General features: G+C 39.1%; 1 protein-coding gene and 1 pseudogene across 2 annotated transcripts; one reads left to right on the top strand and one right to left on the bottom strand.

Moving 5' to 3' along the window:
• The first annotated feature begins 7,267 nt into the window (after window positions 1-7,267).
• Window positions 7,268-22,019, top strand: Prame (preferentially expressed antigen in melanoma). 2 transcript variants are annotated; one of them, NM_029459.2, is made up of 10 exons: window positions 7,268-7,446; window positions 7,618-7,737; window positions 8,346-8,454; window positions 10,769-10,867; window positions 14,101-14,124; window positions 15,383-15,456; window positions 16,811-16,931; window positions 19,164-19,463; window positions 19,943-20,527; window positions 21,316-21,971. In NM_029459.2, exons 8-10 carry the CDS (start codon window positions 19,168-19,170, stop codon window positions 21,827-21,829), a joined length of 1,395 nt encoding a protein of 464 aa, NP_083735.2. In that variant the 5' UTR covers window positions 7,268-7,446; window positions 7,618-7,737; window positions 8,346-8,454; window positions 10,769-10,867; window positions 14,101-14,124; window positions 15,383-15,456; window positions 16,811-16,931; window positions 19,164-19,167; the 3' UTR covers window positions 21,830-21,971. The 2 variants fall into 2 exon arrangements, with proteins under 2 accessions (NP_083735.2, XP_017174123.1); XM_017318634.2 differs by lacking the exons at window positions 7,268-7,446; window positions 14,101-14,124 and having other exon boundaries at window positions 21,316-22,019.
• On the bottom strand, window positions 18,071-19,112 carry Gm15021 (predicted gene 15021; annotated as a pseudogene).
• Window positions 22,020-23,444: the final 1,425 nt, after the last annotated feature.

Genomic DNA, 23,444 nt, shown 5'->3' with positions numbered 1-23,444 from the left:
CAAAATCCTAATTAACAAAATCAGAAATGAAAAGGGAGACATAACAACAGATCCTGAAGAAATCCAAAACACCATCAGATCCTTCTACAAAAGGCTATACTCAACAAAACTGGAAAACCTGGACGAAATGGACAAATTTCTGGACAGATACCAGGTACCAAAGTTGAATCAGGATCAAGTTGACCTTCTAAACAGTCCCATATCCCCTAAAGAAATAGAAGCAGTTATTAATAGTCTCCCAGCCAAAAAAAAGCCCAGGACCAGATGGGTTTAGTGCAGAGTTCTATCAGACCTTCAAAGAGGATCTAATTCCAGTTCTGCACAAACTTTTTCACAAGATAGAAGTAGAAAGTACTCTACCCAACTCATTTTATGAAGCCACTATTACTCTGATACCTAAACCACAGAAAGATCCAACAAAGATAGAGAACTTCAGACCAATTTCTCTTATGAATATCGATGCAAAAATCCTCAATAAAATTCTCGCTAACCGAATCCAAGAACACATTAAAGCAATCATCCATCCTGACCAAGTAGGTTTTATTCCAGGGATGCAGGGATGGTTTAATATACGAAAATCCATCAATGTAATCCACTATATAAACAAACTCAAAGACAAAAACCACATGATCATCTCATTAGATGCAGAAAAAGCATTTGACAAGATCCAACACCCATTCATGATAAAAGTTCTGGAAAGATCAGGAATTCAAGGCCCATACCTAAACATGATAAAAGCAATCTACAGCAAACCAGTAGCCAACATCAAAGTAAATGGAGAGAAGCTGGAAGCAATCCCACTAAAATCAGGGACTAGACAAGGCTGCCCACTTTCTCCCTACCTTTTCAACATAGTACTTGAAGTATTAGCCAGAGCAATTCGACAACAAAAGGAGATCAAGGGGATACAAATTGGAAAGGAGGAAGTCAAAATATCACTTTTTGCAGATGATATGATAGTATATATAAGTGACCCTAAAAATACCACCAGAGAACTCCTAAACCTGATAAACAGCTTCGGTGAAGTAGCTGGATATAAAATTAACTCAAACAAGTCAATGGCCTTTCTCTACACAAAGAATAAACAGGCTGAGAAAGAAATTAGGGAAACAACACCCTTCTCAATAGTCACAAATAATATAAAATATCTCGGCGTGACTCTAACTAAGGAAGTGAAAGATCTGTATGATAAAAACTTCAAGTCTCTGAAGAAAGAAATTAAAGAAGATCTCAGAAGATGGAAAGATCTCCCATGCTCATGGATTGGCAGGATCAACATTGTAAAAATGGCTATCTTGCCAAAAGCAATCTACAGATTCAATGCAATCCCCATCAAAATTCCAACTCAATTCTTCAACGAATTAGAAGGAGCAATTTGCAAATTCATCTGGAATAACAAAAAACCTAGGATAGCAAAAACTCTTCTCAAGGATAAAAGAACCTCTGGTGGAATCACCATGCCTGACCTAAAGCTTTACTACAGAGCAATTGTGATAAAAACTGCATGGTACTGGTATAGAGACAGACAAGTGGACCAATGGAATAGAATTGAAGACCCAGAAATGAACCCACACACCTATGGTCACTTGATCTTCGACAAGGGAGCCAAAACCATCCAGTGGAAGAAAGACAGCATTTTCAACAATTGGTGCTGGCACAACTGGTTGTTATCATGTAGAAGAATGCGAATCAATCCATACTTATCTCCTTGTACTAAGGTCAAATCTAAATGGATCAAAGAACTTCACATAAAACCAGAGACACTGAAACTTATAGAGGAGAAAGTGGGGAAAAGCCTTGAAGATATGGGCACAGGGGAAAAATTCCTGAACAGAACAGCAATGGCTTGCTCTGTAAGATCGAGAATTGACAAATGGGACCTAATGAAACTCCAAAGTTTCTGCAAGGCAAAAGACACCGTCAATAAGACAAAAAGACCACCAACAGATTGGGAAAGGATCTTTACCTATCCTAAATCAGATAGGGGACTAATATCCAACATATATAAAGAACTCAAGAAGGTGGACTTCAGAAAATCAAATAACCCCATTAAAAATGGGGCTCAGAACTGAACAAAGAATTCTCACCTGAGGAATACCGAATGGCAGAGAAGCACTTGAAAAAATGTTCAACATCCTTAATCATCAGGGAAATGCAAATCAAAGCAACCCTGAGATTCCACCTCACACCAGTCAGAATGGCTAAGATCAAAAATTCAGGTGACAGCAGATGCTGGCGAGGATGTGGAGAAAGAGGAACACTCCTCCATTGTTGGTGGGAGTGCAGGCTTGTACAACCACTCTGGAAATCAGTCTGGCGGTTCCTCAGAAAACTGGACATAGTACTACCGGAGGATCCAGCAATACCTCTCCTGGGCATATATCCAGAAGATGCCCCAACAGGTAAGAAGGACACATGCTCCACTATGTTCATAGCAGCCTTATTTATAATAGCCAGAAGCTGGAAAGAACCTAGATGCCTCTCAACAGAGGAATGGATACAGAAAATGTGGTACATCTACACAATGGAGTACTACTCAGCTATTAAAAAGAATGAATTTATGAAATTCCTAGCCAAATGGATGGACCTGGAGGGCATCATCCTGAGTGAGGTAACACATTCACAAAGAAACTCACACAATATGTATTCACTGATAAGTGGATATTAGCCCCAAACCTAGGATACCCAAGATATAAGATATAATTTGCTAAACACATGAAACTCAAGGAGAATGAAGACTGAAGTGTGGACACTATGCCCCTCCTTAGATTTGGGAACAAAACACCCATGGAAGGAGTTACAGAGACGGAGTTTGGAGCTGAGATGAAAGGATGGACCATGTAGAGACTGCCATAGCCAGGGATCCACCCCATAATCAGCATCCAAACGCTGACACCATTGCATACACTAGCAAGATTTTATTGAAAGGACGCAGATGTAGCTGTCTCTTGTGAGACTATGCCGGGGCCCAGCAAACACAGAAGTGGATGCTCACAGTCAGCTAATGGATGGATCATAGGGCTCCCAATGGAGGAGCTAGAGAAAGTAGCCAAGGAGCTAAAGGGATCTGCAACCCTATAGGTGGAACAACATTATGAGCTAACCAGTACCCCGGAGCTCTTGACTCTAGCTGCATATATATCAAAAGATGGCCTAGTCGGCCATCACTGGAAAGAGAGGCCCATTGGACTTGCAAACTTTATATGCCCCAGTACAGGGGAATACCAGGGCCAAAAAGGGGGAGTGGGTGGGCAGGGGAGTGGGGGTGGGTGGATATGGGGGACTTTTGGTATAGCATTGGAAATGTAAATGAGTTAAATACCTAATAAAAAATGGAGGAAAAAAAAAAAACCAGAGACACTGAAACTTATAGAGGAGAAAGTGGGGGAAAGTTTTGAAGATATGGGCACAGGGGAAAAAATCCTGAACAGAACAGCAATGGCTTGTGCTGTAAGATCGAGAATTGACAAATGGGACCTAATGAAACTCCAAAGTTTCTGCAAGGCAAAAGACACCGTCAATAAGACAAAGAGACCACCAACAGATTGGGAAAGGATCTTTACCTATCCTAAATCAGATAGGGGACTAATATCCAACATATATAAAGAACTCAAGAAGGTGGACTTCAGAAAATCAAATAACCCCATTAAAAAATGGGGCTCAGAACTGAACAAAGAATTCTCACCTGAGGAATACCGAATGGCAGAGAAGCACCTGAAAAAATGTTCAACATCCTTAATCATCAGGGAAATGCAAATCAAAACAACCCTGAGATTCCACGTCACACCAGTCAGAATGTCTAAGATCAAAAATTCAGTTGACAGCAGATGCTGGCGAGGATGTGGAGAAAGAGGAACACTCCTCCATTGTTGGTGGGATTGCAGGCTTATACAACCACTCTGGAAATCCGTCTGGCGGTTCCTCAGAAAATTGGACATAGTACTACCGGAGGATCCAGCAATACCTCTCCTGGGCATATATCCAGAAGATGCCCCAACTGGTAAGAAGGACACATGCTCCACTATGTTCATAGCAGCCTTATTTATAATAGCCAGAAGCTGGAAAGAACCCAGATGCCCCTCAACAGAGGAATGGATACAGAAAATGTGGTACATCTACACAATGGAGTACTACTCAGCTATTAAAAAGAATGAATTTATGAAATTCCTAGCCAAATGGATGGACCTGGAGGGCATCATCCTGAGTGAGGTAACACATTCACAAAGGAACTCACACAATATGTACTCACTGATAAGTGGATATTAGCCCAAAACCTAGGATACCCAAGATATAAGATACAATTTCCTAAACACATGAAACTCAAGAAAAATGAAGACTGAAGTGTGGACACTATGCCCCTCCTTAGAAGTGGGAACAAAACACCCTTGGAAGGAGTTACAGAGACAAAGTTTGGAGCTGAGATGAAAGGATGGACCATGTAGAGACTGCCTTATCCAGGGATCCACCCCATAATCAGCATCTAAACGCTGACACCATTGCATACACTAGCAAGATTTTATCGAAAGGACCCAGAGGTAGCTGTCTCTTGTGAGACTATGCCGGGGCCTAGCAAACACAGAAGTGGATGCTCACAGTCAGCTAATGGATGGATCACAGGGCTCCCAATGGAGGAGCTAGAGAAAGTACCCAAGGAGCTAAAGGGATCTGCAACCCTATAGGTGGATCAACATTATGAACTAACCAGTACCCCGGAGCTCTTGACTCTAGCTGCATATGTATCAAAAGATGGCCTAGTCGGCCATCACTGGAAAGAGAGGCCCATTGGACACACAAACTTTATATGCCCCAGAACAGGGGAACGCCAGGGCCAAAAAGGGGGGGGGTGGGCGGGTAGGGGAGTGGGGGTGGGTGGGTATGGGGGACTTTTGGTATAGCATTGGAAATGTAAATGAGCTAAATACCTAATAAAAAATGGAAAGAAAAAAAAAACTTATTTTTTTCCGAGACAGGGTTTTTATGTGTGTCCCTGGCTACCTGAAACTCACTCTGTTGACCAGGCTGGCATTGAACTTGGAGATCTGCCTGCCTCTGCCTCCCAAGCACTGGGGCTAAAGGAGTGCATCACCACTGCCCACTCTACAAAACTTATTTTGAGAGCCATGAAAACAAGGGACTATTATTAAACTTCACTGTGTTTTATTTTTCAGGGGTAGCTTTGTAGCTCTTTCTAAATGTCATTTTTACTGGCATGTGGTAATTCTACTTGGTGATGGGTTATACAGAGGCATGGCATATGAGCATATTACTTGACTTAATCACACTCTTTCCTCCACATCTCCCCTTTTCTCTTGCCACCTCCATCTTTGGTTCCCTAAGACAGTCTCACTTGTACTTGCAAAATATAATTTTATGTATCTCTATAAAATCCATAAATCTATAGGATCCATAAATGACACAAACACAGGATATCTGTCTGCCTTATTTAAGATGATTATATCCAGGCTTTATACATTTTCCTACACTTGGCCTGCTTTAATCCTTTCTTTATAATTGAATCAATATACATTCCTAAGTATGAACCTGAGGTACATCAAATTAATACCCTTCAGAAATACTTGTACATGTAAGTTTCTTGTGAAATCATTCACAATAGCTTATTTATGCAATTAGCTGATATGGTCTTCATAGATAGACGAAGGAAATCCCAATTTTTCAAAATTTCCTGTGTTAGTCAATTTGCACCAAGCAGTGATCCACCTAAAAATACCATTAAACATATTATCTCCCTGATTCTGACTGACCACAGCACAAATGGTTCTCTACTCGGACCTTCCCATTTTCTTTTTCTGTTCAGAGTTCATTAGGGAAATTAGTGACTTTAGGTTTGTCCAGTGTCTGTTCTTTTGAAGGAGGGAGAGCACAAATTATACCTTCTTTAAAAACAGACATTCGTGTGTGCATGTGTGGGTGGGTGAGCGGGGGTAGGTCAGATGACAGCGGGTGGGAGCGAGCACGTTCTATCCTTCCACTCCTGAGACTCCAGGTCATTAGGCTTGCAACAAATACCTTTATCCACTAAGCCATCTTGCCAGCTCACCTTCCAGTTTTAAAAATATTTTAAAGAGATTTGTATTTTTGGACACTATAAGCAGTTCACTAAGTAAAAGCGTGATACTATTTCATGACGGTTTGTATTTATATATTTTGTTCATAATTCGTCTGGCAGTTAATATTGACAGGACCGTAGTTTGATGCTTAGGTTGAAGGTGACTATGTGGAAATAAAAAGAACATTTTTTCAAGAAGTCAAAAATGAGAAATAAGCCAGACTTTCTCACTCAGCATTTTGGTAACACGTACCCAGTGATAATTATTATAATTAGCAACATTTCAACACTGTCAAGTGGTTGTGCTGAGCCTTATGTTTTCATTATCTAAATGTGTCCACAGTCTTGTGGGTTGAATGTATTTATATGTCTAGTTTATATTTTTTCCATAATTTACTTGTTCACTCACATTACATCCCAATTGCAGGCCCTCCCTCCTCTCTTCCCAATCCCGCCCTTGCAAATCCATCTCCCCTTTGGCCCCTCCCCTTCTCCTCAGAGAAGGGGAAGCCCCTTTTGGGTACCACCCCACCCTACCCTGGGACATCTAGTCCAAAGGACTAGGTATATTCTCTCCCACTGAGGCCCAACTACGCTGTCCAAGTAGGGGGAAAGAGATCTAAACGCAGGGAACAGAGTCAAGGACAACCCCTGACTCCAATTCTTAGGGGACCCACATGAAGACTAAGTGTGCACATTTGCTACAAATTTGAAATAAGAGGTAGGCACAGACTTTTATTCTCCTGGAATTTTAGTTTAGTTTTTGTTGTTGTTGATGACGATAATGAAAGTTATATTTGATTGGATGGTAGTGTAGAAAAGAATAAAAAAGTATAGTGGGATTAAAGTTGAACAAATAATTAGGGCTTTGTCAGCTAAATCCGACAATAAGTTATGGACTGGCTTGGTAAATCTATAGCCAGATAATGGCTATATCTCACTTATATGAGTTTATTTTTCCATTAATTGGTAAGTAATCCTAACCTTATCTCTAACCCCTAATCACCAATTCCTAACCCAAAGGTAGAGGTGGTTAGGCACATAATCTAAACCTACTGATATTGCGCCAACAGGTCATTGGTCTCGAGGTACAATGGAAGTTACGGGTCTCGAGGTAGAGTAGAACGTGGGTGGGTCCGAGACAAGTCAGCTGACTCTTCAAAGCCAATCAGAATTACCAGCGGCTGCTTTAAATTGGGCAGGGACCGTTGAGGGGCAGCTTCCACCAAAGACTATGGCACGCCCACCACCTCGAACTCCTCTCCAGAAATGAACGACTAACACTGCTGAGGGAGTGGAAAAGTTAAAAAAAATAAGAAGAAAGGAAAAAAAAGAAAGAAAAGAAAAAAAACGAAAAGAAAATCTCCAAGTCCGCCCACGTAGGTGACCCATAATAATCTACTAAACTTGTTTGGGACTAAATGACCAGGGTAGAGGAATTAATCTGTGATCTGGACTCAATGGTTCCATGTTGGGCGATGCATAAATTTCTTCCGAGGTGGAGGTAGCTTCAAGTATGTAACTAACCATTTCCTATTTTCTCTTTAAAGTTCTTCATTACATCCTTTCACTCCCTCTTCCAAGATTTATATTCCTGAACCATTCGTGGTGGCAATTCCTGGGCTGTGAGAGGAATTTCGAGGTCTGCGTCAACTGGGATAACGAAAGTGGTGAGACGTCAACTCCAAAGAATCATATTCCGTATTTACATCATAGTTTCATATGCCATTAATTTTTATGTGCTAGTCTTTTAAAAACAGCAAAGACTGAAATGTATAGATACCTTTTCCACTTCTACTGTATTCAATACTGTAAAATAAACAAACAAACAAAAATGTTTTTCACGCCAGAAGAGCAAATACATGATCACATACCTGCTGTAAATCAGGGTGATTTCATTTCTTGTAATGGGCTCTTTAAGGCAGATGGTTGTTTTCACTGTCACTGTGTAACTGCTCATTGACTTCAAATTTAGTGAACTTTCTCTTTCTGCCTTATTGATACTGAAATTTCAGATATATGCTTCCATACCTAACATCTTAATCCTGATTTTTTTTGCAACAATTTTAGACTTGTAAGAAGGTGTGCACAAAGATTTTCCTAGTGTGTAGAAATAAGAGTGTAATATTACTAGAAACTAGAAGTATAGGATTACTGGAACTAGAAGTATAAGATTACCAAAACTAGGAGATTAGCATTGCAGATACACTGATACGTTAACTACAAAATTCATTTGCATTTGGTGAGTAATTTCAGAAAATTTTTCCTTGTATTCCAGGACATTATTTCAAATATTTCATTGAATTTGATCAGCGTTTTTCCATAGTCTCATCCAGAGAGATAGATCTTCACTGGATTCACAACTCAGACACATTTGAAGATTCTTGGTCAGTCACTTATTTTCAAAATTCTGACAATTTTAATTTGCCTCATTAAAGTTTGTACATAATGTATACAAAGCTGGTTTTCATATGACATTCATACACATATGTTTCTGGTGAATATGAACTGGACAGTTTTTTATGTTGCTGTGCATACTGCTTTTCTTGGTGAACATGTTAAAGCACATCTTAGTGCTTGTGTTCAACTGTTGGTACTCTTAATTGTAGGAGCTTATTATTTACCCATAGAGAGATTATTTAACCTTCTCCTTTATGTTTATAGCCCATTTATTTCCTCACTTTGCATTACTGCTGTAGGCAAAGCCTTCAAGCAGAATAAAGGGGTTTAGAGAGCAGGTCCCATTCTCTTATCCATTGACTTTAGATGAAATGGTTTCTGCTTTCACAGTTTAGTATAATGTGCACTACACGTTTGTTATATAGAACCATTTTAAGTTGAGGTGTGCTCTGAGACTCTTCAGGGCTGCTGTCACAAGCAGATCTCTAGCTTTTCTCAAGGCCTTTTCAGTGCATCCTTCCATTTTTAGGAATGCGACATATTTAAGCAAGCATAACTTTCTGCACTGTTTCATTTTTCATATAATCCTACAATCTCTCCTCTAAATGTGTCTAAGGGCTGTATTACCTCTATTGATTTCTGTATCATGAAGCTCCTTTTGGCACTGATAGGAAACCAGTTTGATCATAATAATTTTGCTATAGGCTGTGAGCATGCTGTGAGCAAGACCTAACCTGAGCTAAGTTTTCTCAGAGTTTCACTTTATTATTTATTTCTTTGTATGATATTGATGTTTAAATGGAGAGTTTCCTTGACTCTTCCTTCTAGTCCCAATATTCATTAGGTTAAATGATGCAGTTTGCCGGTGAACTTTTCTACCTGTTTTTTTGTTTGATTTTTAGTTCTAATATTTTTATTTTTTTATTTTTTGTTTTCAAATTCAGTTTCTTGCTGATGTTCTCATGTATGTTTCTAGTTTGCACCTCTATTTCCTTAGCTACATTCCTTCACCTGCTATTTGTATCTTCTTTGAAACCACTGAATCTTATTTTGTGCAGAGTTTGAATTCTCAGTGCAGCTTTCCAGTCACTTCATTGTCTCTAGTTTCAGCAGTTACATTTGAGGGGTTATGGTCATTTCCAGGTTTTCATAGTAATTGTGCTTCTGTGCTCTCATTTCTACATCACTCGCTATTGGTATTTCTTCTAGTTTTATTTGGAAATGTTAGTGAACAGCTTCCTCTTCCAGGCTAAATCTTCAGTACTGTCCAGAGGACAGAAATAACCACTATAACAGCTGAAACACCAATACAGACCATGTCTGTAATAGACATAAAGTTGATTAAATCCAACTACCTCAGCTCAAATGAGAATAGAGCAGAAAGTACAAAACTAGTGTGTAGTGAGCCGTAAAGTTAAAACTGAATGTGGGTCAGAGTAGAAATAGTAAATGCATGAAGTTAATTAGATGGGTTGAGGAACCTCAGAAGAAGTAATGCTGAATAAAGGAAAGGAAAGTGGAGAAGAAAAAATGGAAGCCTGTTAGAAAGAGGAGGGGAAGGAGGAAAAGAGTGCATTAATCAGAAGATATGTATGAACAAAACTAGGTAAATGTAAAGACAGGAATAAAAAATAGAAGGTTTAAAACGTTGTAAAGTTTTAGATGATGCAAAAGCATAGCAGGGAGAAAAGAATGAAGCACAATGGGCAACACCAACACAGTTTTAAGTGCCCAGTCTTCGAGATGCTTATTTCTGGGTCCACTAGTATTGGAACTTGCCAGCTGGACTTGAACTAAAATTGGATTCGCTTTTAAAAATTGTTTATTTTTAGTGTGTGCCTCACTGCATGAGCTTATGGGAAACACATGTGTCCTAGAGCCTGGGAAGATTAGAACTAGAGTTACAAATGGTTCTGAACTGCCAGCTAGGTTCTATGAACCAAACCTTGGTTCTTTGTGGCAGCAATCTTTTTTTTTTTCTTTCTTTTAGCTACTGAGCCATCTCATCAGTTCAGGCTTTGGATTTTCTTACCATTAGTAACTTTGAGGCTGGTGACAGAGGCCCTAGCAGTCAAACTTCAGTTGGTTAATGTAGCTGTCTGTTAGGAGCTTCCTTATTTATATCCCACAAGTTACTTTGATATCCTCATATCAAGACTCTCCATTTTATAAAGTATGAGTGTGCTAATGTCTATGTCAGGGTATATGTTACAAGTGTCTTTTAAGCCTAGGGGAAGGAAATAGAGCACCAGGATTTATGTTGGAATTTTGGTCTCAGAGAATGCATTTCTCACCCAACAGTAGAGCATCTGTGAGAGGAAGGAGGCTGCTGCAACCTAAGGCCTTTGTGGGTCTGGAACTCAGGAATCTCAGTTTCTGCAATCTTGACCCTTACTGAAGGTAAGTGGCACTACACGTAGAGCTGCTCCGTGGTCTCAAGCATGGGATTATCTGAGTCCTCGGGTGTTACCTGGTGGTGGGGTTTACTCATTGACACACTGGTGGTATGGCGTCTGAGCTGTGGCTCCTGAGGGTCTGCTGCCAGCACTGTTTTCAGTGTGTTCTTGTCTGTCATTCACCAAACCTCATCACTGCCTTCTATAGGTGTCTACCACAAAGCCAGTCTGGCAGCCTCTCTCCAGTCCTCATTTACCAGAGTTCCTTGGCCTTAAATATTTGGCCTTTGTGAAAGTTTCACCTGGATGGACAATCCTCCGAGACAATAGGAGTTAAAAAAAAGTTCAGATTCTTTCTTCATGATCATTTGTTAAACCTGTGGAATCAGTGTAAGCCCAGAGTTACCAATTTAATGTAAGGTTTTGTGAAAATAGTAGGCATGCCCTTCCCATAGAAATCCAAGTCTCTGGATGGAGTGATGGCTCATAGGTTAAAAGATGCCCTTCCAGAGGTCCTGGGTTTGGTTTCCAGTGCCTATATGGTGGCTTAGAACTGTCAGTTACTCTAGTTCCAGGCATCTTACACCTTCTGCTAAACTCCACAGGTACTTCGATACATGTGCTGTTTATGCAGGCAGAACAGACATGTACAACATAAAATAAAATAGAAATATCAGTCTCTTCACTGTTTTACATTTTTGGATGAACCTTTACTTCACCAGTCCTGACAGGGAGCTGATGTTGAAGTCTTCTGGTGCTAACTTCTTTGGCTTGCATGGCCTTTCTGTTCTTCCATTCATTTACCCTGATTTTTTGATACTTCAATGCTCTTTTGTCCTTTTTTGTTTTTAAATAGAGTCCATCTTTTCTTTTCCTGACTCGGTTATATAGATCAAAGGTCTGATGTAGCCCAGGCTGGCCTCAAACTCTCTATGTAGTCAACAATGACCTCTATCTCCTGATTCTCTTGTCTCTACTTCCCAGATGCTGTGATTATAAATATAGACCACCATACTCAGCTTTTATACTGGTTCCTTTAATTCAACATTTGATATGGAGGGAGTTTCTATTCTGCCAGCTTCCTCCTGATTTTCATATCTTCTAATGATTGTATTGAAATTATTCATTTCTGGCAAAAGTTACCTGTTTTTCTGATTTCTTATTCATCCCTCTGATGCACATTATACCTTCCATAATGTTTCAAGATGGGTAGGTGTATGATTCCCAACAGTGAACAGATGCAACACACAGACGTTTACTAGTAACACATACTGGTTGCTAAATAAGACTGGGGAATATCACAGGGTAAGAAGAACCACATGGTGTCACCATGGAGGAAAATGAACAAGTAATTGCTATGTGGGCGACCTTAGAGTAACAAGGCAATTGGAATAACCTTGTTAGGACAAAGATGATTTGCCTGCTTGAATAATACCATGGACTTGTGGAAAATTGAAATCTGTCACTAAGTCATAAACAGGCAGTGGGTTGCAGTCCACATAATAAAGAAAGAGGCTACTTGAGCTAGGAATGCTCTTTCCATGCGAAAAACAGATAAATGGACAACTCATTCATTGTTCAGCAGAAGTCCACTTCATTTTCCTTCCTAATGTCAAAGCATTCATATTTTTTATTTTTTTAAAAATCTCATACCACATTAACACACACACACACACACACACACACACACACACACACACACACACACACAAAATGATTTTGTTCCCTGGCTTGCATCCTGTCAGGGTAGTACATTGTATACATATGTTGCATTCCCAGGGATGTTTCCCTCAGTTCTGTCATTAAATTATAAATTACAACATTTATGTTGCTCCAGTGCAGTGCTACTGTCACCTCCTTAAAATCACGGTGAAGGGAACAGTTTAGGATATAAATTATCCTCTGTCTTCTCAGACTTTGACTCACTTCATTTAGAACTTTTCTGGGGACTAGCTTGAAACATGTTACCTAATGGTGATCTTCAGGCTTCCTCATTCTTTTTTTTTAATTAAATATTTTTATTAGGTATTTTCCTCATTTACATTTCCAATGCTATCCCAAAAGTCCCCCATACCCTCCCCCCCAACTCCCCTACCCACCCACTCCCCCTTTTTGGCCCTGGCGTTCCCCTGTACTGGGGCATATAAAGATTGCAAGACCGATGCATCTGTTGACTGGAATTCCTAGGAAGGAGGAGCTGTGTTTTCCTCACCCCTCATTAATTTTTTCAATTTTATTTATATTAATATATGGTTATGAATAATTAATATACCTTATATTATAATCAGATTAAAATATAATTGTGTTACTTAAACTGTTTTAGGCCTGGACATTGGGATTGCTTTTATACACATATCTCTCCCTTACACTCATTTTCTGACACTATAAAGTTTTCAAGTAGGACCACTTTCTCAAGGAGGCTTGTCCTCCCCATAAGAATAATAGTTAGAAACTAATGTCTTGGGTATCTTTATTATTAATTTGGTATCACTTTTGCTGGTCCTACTAAAATTAGGACTCAAATGCAAGCGATTCTGATCTATTCTAGCTTTATCTATTAGCTACATTTTTCTGATGTACTTGACATCATCTGTAACATATTTTTTTCATTCCTAGTCAGCATATTCAGAGAGTAGCTTCAAAATTACTAATCAAAATCCCTGTTAAAATGATTTATTGGCACATGCTTGTGTATAATTCTTTTAGTCTTTATTTTGAGGAATGAAGTTAACTTGATTTCCAACTTTCCTTCACAAACCATTTGCTTAGCCACGCCTCCCTTGCAGTTGCATTTACCTGATATACAGTTAGTCTAGGGAGTGGCAAGTGGCTCCCTTGGTGAAGTTCTCGCCACACAAACATGAAAGGGACCTATGTTTGTATCTCTAACATGAATGGAAAATTCAGGCATGACTATGAACATTTGTAATCCCTGTGCTGGGAGAAAAAAAAAGAGAAAACAGAGATAAACACAATCCCAGTACTCATTGGTCAGCCATCTTGGCAAATCCCTGAGGTTCAGTCTGAGTGAGAAATCTTAAATCCAAAGACAGGGAGGGATGAGATGGAGGAAGACAACTGATGTCAGTGTCTGTCTTCCACATGCACACACATGCACATGCATACACGTGCATGAACAACCACTAAAAGTATCGTTAGCTTCCTTTGTTAGTTATTCAGTCACTTCCGTATTCTGGTTATTTTTAATTGTTTTATTTTTTTCCTTGCTGTCAACAGTGCACCGGTTCCAGGAACCCATCAGTGAGTTTTCACTAAAATTCTATGGAAGTTGATGATCATTGTATCATATGTATAGTATTGGCATGTAATGTACTGTATTGTTGATTATACATTAATTCATCTATAGATTATGTACAGCTTCTAATTCAGTGTAAATGCTATGTAAATTACTGTGCTGTGATACTTAGGGAATAAAGGCAAGGAGACATCCTGTACATATTTACTACAGACAGGTTTTTCAGGATATTGTCTGTCAGTGGTAGGGAGAGTCTGTTCACGGGACAAAGGGATGTTTTGGTTACATGAACATTACTATTATCCAAAAAACTTGAATGATACAAGGCTGAACTTGGAGAAGTACCATTTTCCCCCTCCCTTCTACCCTGCTCTTACTTCTCATTTTCTTCCTGTTCTTCCCCTGTAGAAATAACCAGTGTTTTCAGTTTCAGGACTATTCTCTCCTCTACTTATTTTGCAAAAAAGAAAAGTTACGCAATTTGCTATATTGTCCTCTTACATTAAAGGCAACGTATTATTTATTCTTCTTACTTTCAATTTTTTGTTTAACAACATTTATAGGAATGACACCCTGCCATTTCATGCAGATTTCCATTATTCTTTTTCAAATTTGAATCAGAAACATTTGTTTGACCATAGTGTATTTTTACTTAAATATTCACCTATGTATATTTTTAATATTTTGAAGCTATAAGTAATATTTCTATGAGCATCTTTAGGCATGTATCTTTTTGTATGGAAGCAGATCTCTATAGGATATATCCATTTGTAGAACTGTTGGGTCAAATTTAAGATCATATGCAGTAGTTTTGTTAGGCAGTTCAGATTTTTTCCTGGAAACATTTTATTACTTTTCACTTGTGCTAGAAATGTATGAGAACTACTCTTTTCTCATAGTCCCATGCACAGAATATGCTGCCTTACTTTTAAAGGTTTTGCCAAAAGTGATTGTTTTTCTGTACATGTATCTAATTGTCATTAAAATTTGGCATTTCTTGTTTGTGGATTGTGCTTTTACATTATTGTATAATTAAAAATTCACTTCTTTTCCAGATTTTTGTACCAATTTTTCTGGTCCATTGCCTTTCAGTTTTCGATTTCTGTGGATAATTAGTTCATTATCCAATTGTTTGAGATATGTACTGGTCTTTGGAACTTTTCTGTTGCCTTTTGATTTCATTGTAATTTTTTAAAATATATTTTGAATTGATTTCATGTTAATGTGACCAAATTACATATTGCTTTCTCTCATTGCCTCTAGAATTTGAGTGATATTTGAAAGCCCTTTGCTACGGTGAGATTAATGAAGAGCTGTCCTGTATTCTTCAAGAAGCTGTGCGGTTTGACTTCTTTTAAAATTACTTCCATTTTATGTTTATGGGTGTTTTTTCCTGACTGTATGTATGTGCAACATGTATTTGCCTGGTGCCCCTGGAGGCCAGAAGAGAGACATTGGAATCCCTGAATCTGGAGTTATATAGGTGGTTGTGAGCATGTAGGTGCTAGGAACTGAACTCAGTCTCTTCTTAACCATCTCTGAACCAACTCTCTAACCCTTGGTTTTACTGTTCTCTTAGGTCTTTAACCTATGTTATGTAATGTAGATGGCACATTTTATGGATCTACTTTAAATTTTATTCTAAATATATCATCGTTCCCTTTACTTCAGTGCATTTGCTGCCCCCCTTTACTTCCATTAATGTTGACTTTTATTTCTTGGCTATTCCATTGGGTTGTCTATTCTTATATATTTTTTTATTTCACTTTTTGTGTCTGAGTGTTTTGATTGCATGTATGCCTGTGCGCCTGTGCACTTGTGCATACGTAGTACCCATAGAGGTCAGAAAGGGTGTTGGATCCCCTAAAATTCAAGATACAGATGGCTGCAAGCTACTTTGTGGATGCTGGGAATCAAACCTGGCTCTGAAAGAGAAGCCAATTCTCTTACTTAACAGCCAAACCATCTCTCCTCTTCCCATTTTTCTATTCTTCCAGAAGTAACATGATATTGTCAATTCAGAGATTTTCTGAAGTTTGGGGGTGATTGGTCTGGAATAAGTCCTTTCTCCTATGCCTTCCTTTGCCCTTATCTCTTCATGCACATTCTTTCATGTGAGAAATTTGCCATCATGTTATTTAATTTCATAAATTGTTTGCAGGTATTTTGCAATTGAACTAGATTTATATATCTACTCAGGGAGAACAGACATATTTTTGATACTGAGATTGTGGGGAAAAAATAATGTCACGATAGCAGCATTGCTTTGGCACCCTTAAAATGGAATCTTGAGCCTTGTTAAACCGGACTTCAGGCACATCTACAACTAATATTTTGAACTACTCTGTTTGAATATTTGAATATCCAACATTTGACTATTCACATTACATGAAATTCAACTTTTGAAACAAATGTCACTAGAGTTTGTAATGCTTTGTGATATTATCACCCTTGCTTCATAAGGCTGCCCAGCCCCTTTCTTACAAGCAAGTTTGACTTTTACTTCAGACAAAATAATCACAGCTTTTGACAAAGATGACACAATTAAACTCTCTTGCTTTACAAATTGTAAAAAAGTCCAGTTATACAACTTTGAAACATGTTTTTCAGGATTGCTTGAATGTTGTGACTTTTGGAATTGCAATCCCAAGAAGTCTCAAGTTAATGTAATTCTTCTTTGCTTTTGTCCAGGGTAATATTTATTTCAGTCAGCAAGTTATTCTAAACAAGAACAGTGTCTGAGTGGCAAGTTATTCTATCCAAGGACGGTGTCTGAGTGTGTACCGGCTAATAGTAAAGTTCCCTAAACTAGGTATGTGACAAGAAACAGAATGTTTATTTTCAGGTGGTTTTAATAGTTTTGCTTGGAATTTTTCTCATTTGTACGATAGTTCATTATTTATACATATTTTTATCATTCTATGTTCTGGCACTTGTCCATCTTTTTTGTGGTAGAGAGAAAGGTTATGAATACTCTGATTTAATTTCTTAAATATTCCAAGAGCCTTATTTTCTGCTTTTGTGTCTTTTCTTCATCTCTGCTTTCATCTTTCCCCATAAGCTCTGTTGCTCAAACAATGAAGCTTCAGATCATTCATATCCATTACTTAATGCCATTCATTTAGTTGTCATCTTGTAGTAACCACATGTCTCAATGGGAGCTACTGTGTCATTTCATAGCTGTCTCAGACTTATATTTATCATATACAACTATGATTGTTTTACCCTCACTTCTCAGCTTTGCATTCTTTCCAGAGCCAAGAGGATCCACTAGTCTGTTTTCAGTTTGACTACTTTTTGGTTTTGAAATATGGGAGAGAGCATTAACTATTTTAATTGGACTTTTTAATGGAGTCCCTTCTCTAAATGGTAGCTGTTTCTTTTAGTATTGGGATGTAGTTTTCTTTTTATTAGGTTGATTTGAACACAATCTTTCTGCCTGTACTTTTATGTCAAATTGAAGTCCCTAGATGTATATGCACATCTCTTTATTTGAATCTCTTGCAGTTTTGTGTCTATCTGCTTCACTACCCAAAATGTGTGGTGATGGAGTAGGACTTGCTGAAATTTCAATCTTTTTCTCTTTAATAACTGATGTTTTGATGGTTTGTTACTCTCTGTTTCCAAAATAATGATTATTATGTCAATATCATGTATATTTACAATTTCATTATTAATGCCTTGTATCTTTCTAGAGGACATACTGGGTGCCAGGTAGGTAGGTAACTGACACTGCCGTCTACTAACTGTTGATTTCTAATGGTAGTCTTACATACATACATACATACATACATACATACATACACGTTTGTATATACACATGCAAACCTTTGCACACTCAGAAAAATCAGCTTCTAGTCTATTCATACAGTTGAATGTTCTAGAAATAGCTATCCATCTTCATCACAAATTTATTGTACAACTAATATTTTTTCTCCATTTGTTTTTTTTAAATTGAGCAGTGTATTATTTTTCTTTATAATTTAATAAATACTTCTTGATGACTGCACATGGGGTAAGGCTGGTTGATGGTTCAGAAAGATCCCGGCGATGGTAGTTTCTTGACCATGGTTAGTGTTTGGTAGTGAGTGGAATGACTTGTATGAATGACATCACTGTTAAACCAGCAAGACCACATTTATGCACCCATTGTTTTCAGGATTGTTGGTAACTTGGGGATACTTCCCCCAAATCACCTTGCCTCCTGTGTCACAAGGCCCAACTCGCTCACATTCACTTCAATCACTGTAGCTTTGGAACTCACACCCAGGGTTGTATATAATGGGGATGATGAATTCTTTTTCACACCTAGTATTGGGAAGCAAAAGGTGTCTTTCAGCTCAGGGTGCGTGACATGGGCTTTTTTGAAACGTAGATCCATTGGCCTAATGAACCTTTCATATATAGGTGGTTTTCTTGTAAAGCCATCACCAACAGAGCATTCTCTTCCATGCTTTTTTTTTTTCCTGTTCTAATAACTTTCGATACTTCTGATTCTCCTTGGGCACAAACTTTAGGTAGAGAGACCTTCCAATTCCCCACCTTTTCTTTTCATTTCTGCTTAATCATGTTGGAAAGTACTTTTGCTCTCTACTGCCCCTCTCTGTCCAGCAGATAGGCGGGGATGGTCCTTGTGGAGTTGGCTCATCATCCTTTTGCTTGCTGTTTCTCTTTTCATGCATCTTAATAGTCTTTTTCATTTGTATTTTCTTGACATGGCTTAGCCTTCAGGACAATTTTTTTTGCCTTATTTGAATGTTCATGGGCCTCCCAACCTTCTTTCTTTCTCTTTTTGTCATGGCAGTCCAAACAATATCCATGTTGTTTGTGGTACAATTCAATATATTCATATTGTGGGATGATGAAAGTCTTGGAGCAGCTTTCTACGACCTTACAGGTTCCAAAATCCTCTTAAATTCTGGGTGTCACTGACCCACCAGCCTGCTTTGTTCATGCCAGAATGGGAAAGGGCTCACAATTCGTTTTAAAGAAGAGTCTGCGAATATTTTCTCAGGACTTCTAAATATCTCTCATCCTGATACAGGTTTATGATGATGGATGAAAGAGACCCATCCTCGCTTTTGGATCTGGCTATACAGAGTCTACTAAGTAATGAGCTTGTAGCAATTCATTCTCTGGGGGAGATCCCAAGGGAGCTTTTTGTTCCATTGTTCTCTGCTGCCTTCACGGGAGGATATAGGAAGATACTGACTTCAATGGTGAAGATTTGGCCTTTTACCTGTCTCCACATTGGAACATTAAGTGTACAGGAACCCCAGCGTGAACTCCTGAAAGCCATGGTTGAGAGTCTTCAGTTTCTTCCTGCCCAGGACTGTTCTTCTGGGTAAGACCCAGTATAATAGACAAATAGTTAAGACACAGGAGGTCATGCTGCAGACTGACACTCTCCCAAAGGTAGTAGCTAGTGACTGCTGAAGATTTACACGCCAAACTGTTGGCTCAACACTTGGTAACATATTAAAGGGTAATATACTCAATGTTCATTGTGAAATCTATGTTATTGAGGATACAATTGGTGGGGTTTACATAGCAGGTGTTATTACATGAGAGAAAAACACTCACTTAAGCACTGGAGAGGGATTGAGGTTAATAAAAGAGGGAGAAAACAATTAAAGGAAGTTGAATTTTCATGGGATAGACTTGTTGGTATTTGGCATAAAGAGTGCAGATCAAGTACCCACATGCCATTGTTGATCCTGTGAGTTTATATTAAAATTTATGTCCTCACATACAGAAAATAAATAAATATATCTTTTAAAATTGCATATCTCTTAGATGTTCTATCTTCTCTTTTCCCTGCAGGGGCCCTAAGTTGAGGATCCTAGATGTAAGGCAGGGTGTTGACTGCAAGACAACATGCCCTGATTTTGGTGCCAGATCTCCAACTTGTTTTCATGGTTGTACTCACTCTGTACACTCTATTCTGAAGTTAGAAAGCCAGTACAGCATTGTAGATCTAAAGCCCGAGAGTCAGTCTGCAATCCAGCCTATGGAACTACTAGTAGACCTTTCCCTTGATGGTACCTTGAGAGAAAGGGAATTTTTTGCTTTGCTTCTGAATAAAGTACAGCAGAGCTCAGGGTCTTTGCACCTCTGCTGCCGAGATCTACAAATTGATAGATTTTCTTATGCCAAAAACGCTCTGAAGTTCCTCGATCTAACTTGCATTCAGAACCTGACAGTTGATCAGGCTTCACTGAGTGAAGTCACCACTCTTCTGGCTCGCATGATCTATCTGGACAGCCTGAGTCTCTCTAAAATCACTTATAGATCTTTGCATGGGAAAGTCTTCCGAGTGTTCCTCAACTATCTTGGGCGGATGAACTGCCTGAAAGAGCTCAACCTGTCTTCCTTTAGCCTCACAGACCATCTGGATAGCCTCCTCAGGTGAGGACTTGGAATATGTACCTGTGGCTCCTGAAATGCCTGTTAACACAGAGGGGATATCATTGCTAGGGGTTCCTGAGAGCCTCAAAACTCGTTATGCCTTCTATCTCTGTCCTCTTGAGAGTTTGAAAGTAGCCATGCCAGAAAGTGTCTCTCATAGTCTGAGACAATAGGGTCACAAAAACCTTAGCCAGCTAAGCATGGCCAGGCACTGTGCTCAGTCCAGAAATATAAAGGGGAAAAGTTGCATGCAGTCCTTCTCTAGCAGTCAAGAGAGGGGGGAACTGAAAGTAAGACTTTATGTTGTGGCACTGGTGCACGTACTATAGCCATATACCCATAGGCTGATGTCAGAAGATTTTCCTAATCTGCTATCTCCAAGGTTCAGGCTGTGAATGTGGAGGCTGCCATTTATGGATTGGCCAAGGGAGCTTCCAGCTGGTTGCTCCTTCTGTCATATCTGTTCCAAGCAGGTGAACTAGTTCCACACTTGCCTGTGTTGTAATTACAAAGTAGATTAATTTTCCACTAAACTTATCTTCCATTAAAGATTTTCCACTAAATCTTTAGCACAAACCTGTATCATAACATACTGTGAAAATTCTCCAGGATACAAATTCTGAGAATAGAAAAGTAACCTCTTAGGGTCAGGTCGCACATCTATGAAGTGAATTAAAGCCCCTATTGTTAGTTGCTGCGATGTATGTGTGCAAAACTGCTTATTCTAGACTCCTCAGGCTGCTTTGCTTCCTCTGACATTCACCCTATCTTTGTTTTTCTCTCCACAGAGCCTTACCACCTAATTTGGATTTCTTGTATCTGCCGTTCTGTGAAATTTCTTACAGAGATCTCAAATTTCTATCCCAGAGTGCTCAGGCCACCCACTTAAAGCTGTTGAATCTTAGTAACAACCCAATGTATTGGGATGATTGTGGGCCTTTTCAGACTCTTTTGCAGAAGCTCTCAGATACCTTGCAGCATCTGGCCATAAACCATTGCCATTTAACAGATGCCATACTCTCTGCTATTCTGCCAGCACTATCTAAGTGTTCCCATCTCCGTGTGATTAGCTTTGTCTCTAACCCCATTTCAATGCCTATGCTCCTGAAAATTCTTCATTACTTAACACCTTTGATGGAGCTGAAATACGTGATTTACCCTATCCCTATACATTGCTATGAACAATGGCAATTTCATGGCAGATTAGACCGGCAGAAGCTCACCGATGTCCAAGCACAACTGAAGGCAATGCTACAAGCAGCAAAAAGGAGTGACATGAACTGGATCACTTATTCTCAGTAAACTTCCAAGTTTAACTCCATCTCAAGCTCCAAATTTGACCTGTTATCTGTTCAATGTTCTTTTCTCGAGCTTCAAGAATCTGATGTAAGAATTCGTACGTTATAGACGATTAAAGTTAGAAACTGATCAAAAACATTAACTCTAAGAAAATGGAGAACTTTGAGGGTCTGTTTATTGTTGTTGATCTTCATCTTACTGGCTAAAGTGCTGTGTATATGTGATATGCAATGACTACATCATGGTATGCTGTATGTTTCATCCACTCATAAATACTTAAAATAATGTAATACCATTGCAACTTTTCCTGGATTTGTTTGTAGTGTGGGAGATGTTTTTGAAGAAAAAGGCTTTTGACCCTCCACCTCAAGTTAATTTAAATTACTCATATTTTAGGCTTCTTTGAGCTATTTATGAGAAGCTATCTGGAATTATCAGTGAGGAAAATAACCTATTCCCATAACACATTGACACATTCAGCTATTTGGTTTCCTCCTTTCCCAGGTTTCAGATTATTTCATACATCACATAGCTATTGAGGGTATTATTCTAAGTACTAAGAATTAAAATGCAGATAAGACTAATCTCCTTTATGAAACTACTTAGAGTCCATTTGCTTATATGTTTGATTTGTCCTCTACTGTTTCTTAAGCTACCACTTAGCAATGTTATTTTATCCATTTGGACCACCACATCTTCCCTTTCTTTTTCTTGTTATACTCTGTTCAATAGCAAGTAAACTCCACATTGTTGGATATCTACTCAAAAGTGCATGGCTTAACTATCATCTCTTCAAAGAGCTTATTCTCTGTCTGTTACTCTGTTTTCTGACATGCAATATACCAGGGATAATTGACTTTTAGGGAGAAAAAGATTTTTTTCTTACTTGCAGAGGTTTCATCGTATGGTTACTTAGTCCCATCACTTTGGGACATTGGCAAGGTATATAGAGCATTGTAGAGTCTGTGGGACAGAGATACAGTCTCACTTCATGAAGGCCAAGAAGCAGAGAGAAAAATGTGAGTTCTAGGGTTCCAGCATATCAGTCAAGAGTACAAGTGCAATGAATTATTTCCTTGAATGGGCCCACTATAAAGCTTCTACTACATTGTGGGCCTGCGTACCAGAGGCTTTTCATGGAGATCTCTTGCCTGGCTGTGTCTGAGAGTTCATGCAAAGGGGAGTGAGTGCAAGCAGGAAGGTGAAGTTGTTTCCACTTCTTTCACTGCTGCAGTTGGCTCCACCTCTGTCTCTGCCATGCAGTCTCCACACTGCCTTGTACTTGTCGGGCTGGGCAGACAAGAGGCTGACTATCCATTGAGGTGTGCAGTGGATTTACAGGTGGCGTTTTGGGAGAGCAGACTTCTTCCCAAGTGTTACAGCTCTAAGGACAGAAGGCTTAGACAATGCAGTAGTTCTCACACACCTTTAATCCTTCTGGATAGGATTCTTATATACAGTTTTGGGGTGGGTCAGGGTCTGACAAGAGGTAGTTCTCAATAGCTTGGTCTGAGAGCTTGGGGAAACCTTATTTGCATGTGGGAGGGCTTGGTGCTGCTCCTATGTGACTGATGGCCACGCATCTCTCTGTGTGGCATCCGTGGGAGGCTGTAGCTGT

The sequence above is a fragment of the Mus musculus genome, chromosome X (genome assembly GCF_000001635.26).
Source record: "Mus musculus strain C57BL/6J chromosome X, GRCm38.p6 C57BL/6J".
Lineage (NCBI taxonomy): Eukaryota > Metazoa > Chordata > Mammalia > Rodentia > Muridae > Mus > Mus musculus.
This window is presented reverse-complemented; position numbering and strand designations above follow the sequence as displayed.

What these genes read in the sequence shown, in the direction of transcription:
- Prame (XM_017318634.2), top strand. Translation starts at nt 19,168, where the DNA reads ATGATGATGGATGAAAGAGACCCATCCTCGCTTTTGGATCTGGCTATA. An exon ending in GCCCAGGACTGTTCTTCTGG is followed by an intron (nt 19,464 to 19,942) that starts GTAAGACCCAGT and finishes TTTTCCCTGCAG; the next exon opens with GGGCCCTAAGTTGAGGATCC. An exon ending in CATCTGGATAGCCTCCTCAG is followed by an intron (nt 20,528 to 21,315) that starts GTGAGGACTTGG and finishes TTCTCTCCACAG; the next exon opens with AGCCTTACCACCTAATTTGG.